The sequence below is a fragment of the Mus caroli genome, chromosome 11 (assembly GCF_900094665.2).
Source record: "Mus caroli chromosome 11, CAROLI_EIJ_v1.1, whole genome shotgun sequence".
In the NCBI taxonomy this organism is placed as follows: Eukaryota; Metazoa; Chordata; class Mammalia; order Rodentia; family Muridae; genus Mus; species Mus caroli.
Genome location: NC_034580.1, coordinates 81,983,950 through 81,985,537, shown reverse-complemented (window position 1 = coordinate 81,985,537; position 1,588 = coordinate 81,983,950). Strand labels below are relative to the sequence as shown.

Here is a 1,588-nt window from a genome sequence, read left to right as displayed (position 1 = left end):
CTGCCTCTGCCTCCCAAGTGCTGGGATTAAAGGCGTGTACCATCACTGCCGGGCCTTTTTGTTGTTCTTGCCAGTGACCAAAATGGTTTTCTTTAAATGGAATTTCTAAACATGAGTTGAAGTAATTCAATTATATCTTACTTACTCTGAACAATGAACAGTGTATTATATTGTCCCAGATTTGAAAGGCCTAAGAACTTTCTCTTTCTGTTAAGGAGTGGCCATGTGACGAGATTGGGATTATCCATGGTGGAGTTCCCTCTCCCCCCACATCTGACGTGTGCAGTGATCAGGGCTGCTTCTCTTGACTGTGAAGATTTGCTGCTTCCAATAGCAGCAATGCTATCTGTGGAAAATGTGTTCATCAGACCTGGTGAGCACTTTATCTTAAGAGCTCTTCTTTGTATTACATTATTTTATCTATTCATTTATATGTGTGCACATGTGCACAAGTCCATGTGTACTCGAGGACACACACCTTGGTGCATGTGTAGAAGTCAAACCAACTTGGAAGAATTGGTTTTCTTGTTCCACCGTGTGGGTCCTGAAAATAAAACTGAAATTGTCATGCTTGGAAACCAGCTCCTTTTACCTGGAGTCTAGTGGACTCCTGTAAGCATTTTTTATTTTTTATAAAAATTTAATTGCTGGTATGGTGAAACATGCTTGTAATGTACGCTGTCTTGAGATAGAGGCAGAGGATCCTGAATTAAGGCTAGACTGGGCAGCTAATGTAACCCTGTCTCAATAAAACAAGACTCTGTCACTCTGTGCCTTACAGACTGTTTACAGACAAATGAGGAGTAAGTTTAGAAGGTTCCCATTCGCTCAGTCCCACATTTCCCCAGTTACTACTGTCTTTTATTTGTGAAGGATGTTTCTTGCTGTTGATGGTTTCTACATATATCCAGTAGCCTGTGTCTATCATTACAGTCATAGCGAATAGTTTTACTTGTTTAAACATTTCCTGTTCTGTCTTTATTCATCACTACATCATTTCTCTGAAGTTATCCCTTGGTTTTCAGGTGCACATGAGAATGTATGTGCCCACACACTATCTCACACACACACACACACACACACACACACACACCAACCCACTTAGCATTTGCTCTTATGACTGTCTTCAGAGTTTTGCCATTTCCAGAATGCCCTCTATTTGTGAACAATAAGTAACATTTCAGATGGATTTCTTTCACTTAGCAGTGTGTGTGTGTTTGTAGCATGATGGTTCATTTCTTTTTTTAATCACTAAACTGAATTCCATTCTGTTGAATGGAATTTGTTTATCCACTTACTAAAGGGAATGGTTACATTCTCATGTTTTGGCTATTAAAGAAAAAAGTTGTAGCCAGGTGGTGGAAGTGCACATCTTTAGTCCACTTTAGAAAAGTTTTAGTTCCAGAATTCAGGAGGCAGAGGCAGGCAGATCTCTAAGTTCAAGGACAGCCAGAACTATACAAAGAAACCCTCTCTCAAAAAACCAACGTAAGCTGGGCGTGGTGGCGCACGCCTTTAATCCCAGCACTCGGGAGGCAGAGGCAGGCGGATTTCTGAGTTCAAGGCCAGCCTGGTCTACAAAGTGAGT

At 41.1% G+C, this 1,588-nt stretch overlaps 1 protein-coding gene across 1 annotated transcript in view; it reads left to right on the top strand.

Annotated features, from left to right (window-relative positions):
• Positions 1 to 1,588, top strand: part of Dhx40 (DEAH-box helicase 40) — a 40,509-nt gene that overhangs the window by 23,622 nt on the left and 15,299 nt on the right. Inside the window, exon 12 of the mRNA XM_021177595.2 lies at positions 216 to 373. Coding sequence (XP_021033254.1) covers positions 216 to 373 — 158 coding nt within the window. The remainder of the gene's footprint in view (positions 1 to 215; positions 374 to 1,588) is intronic.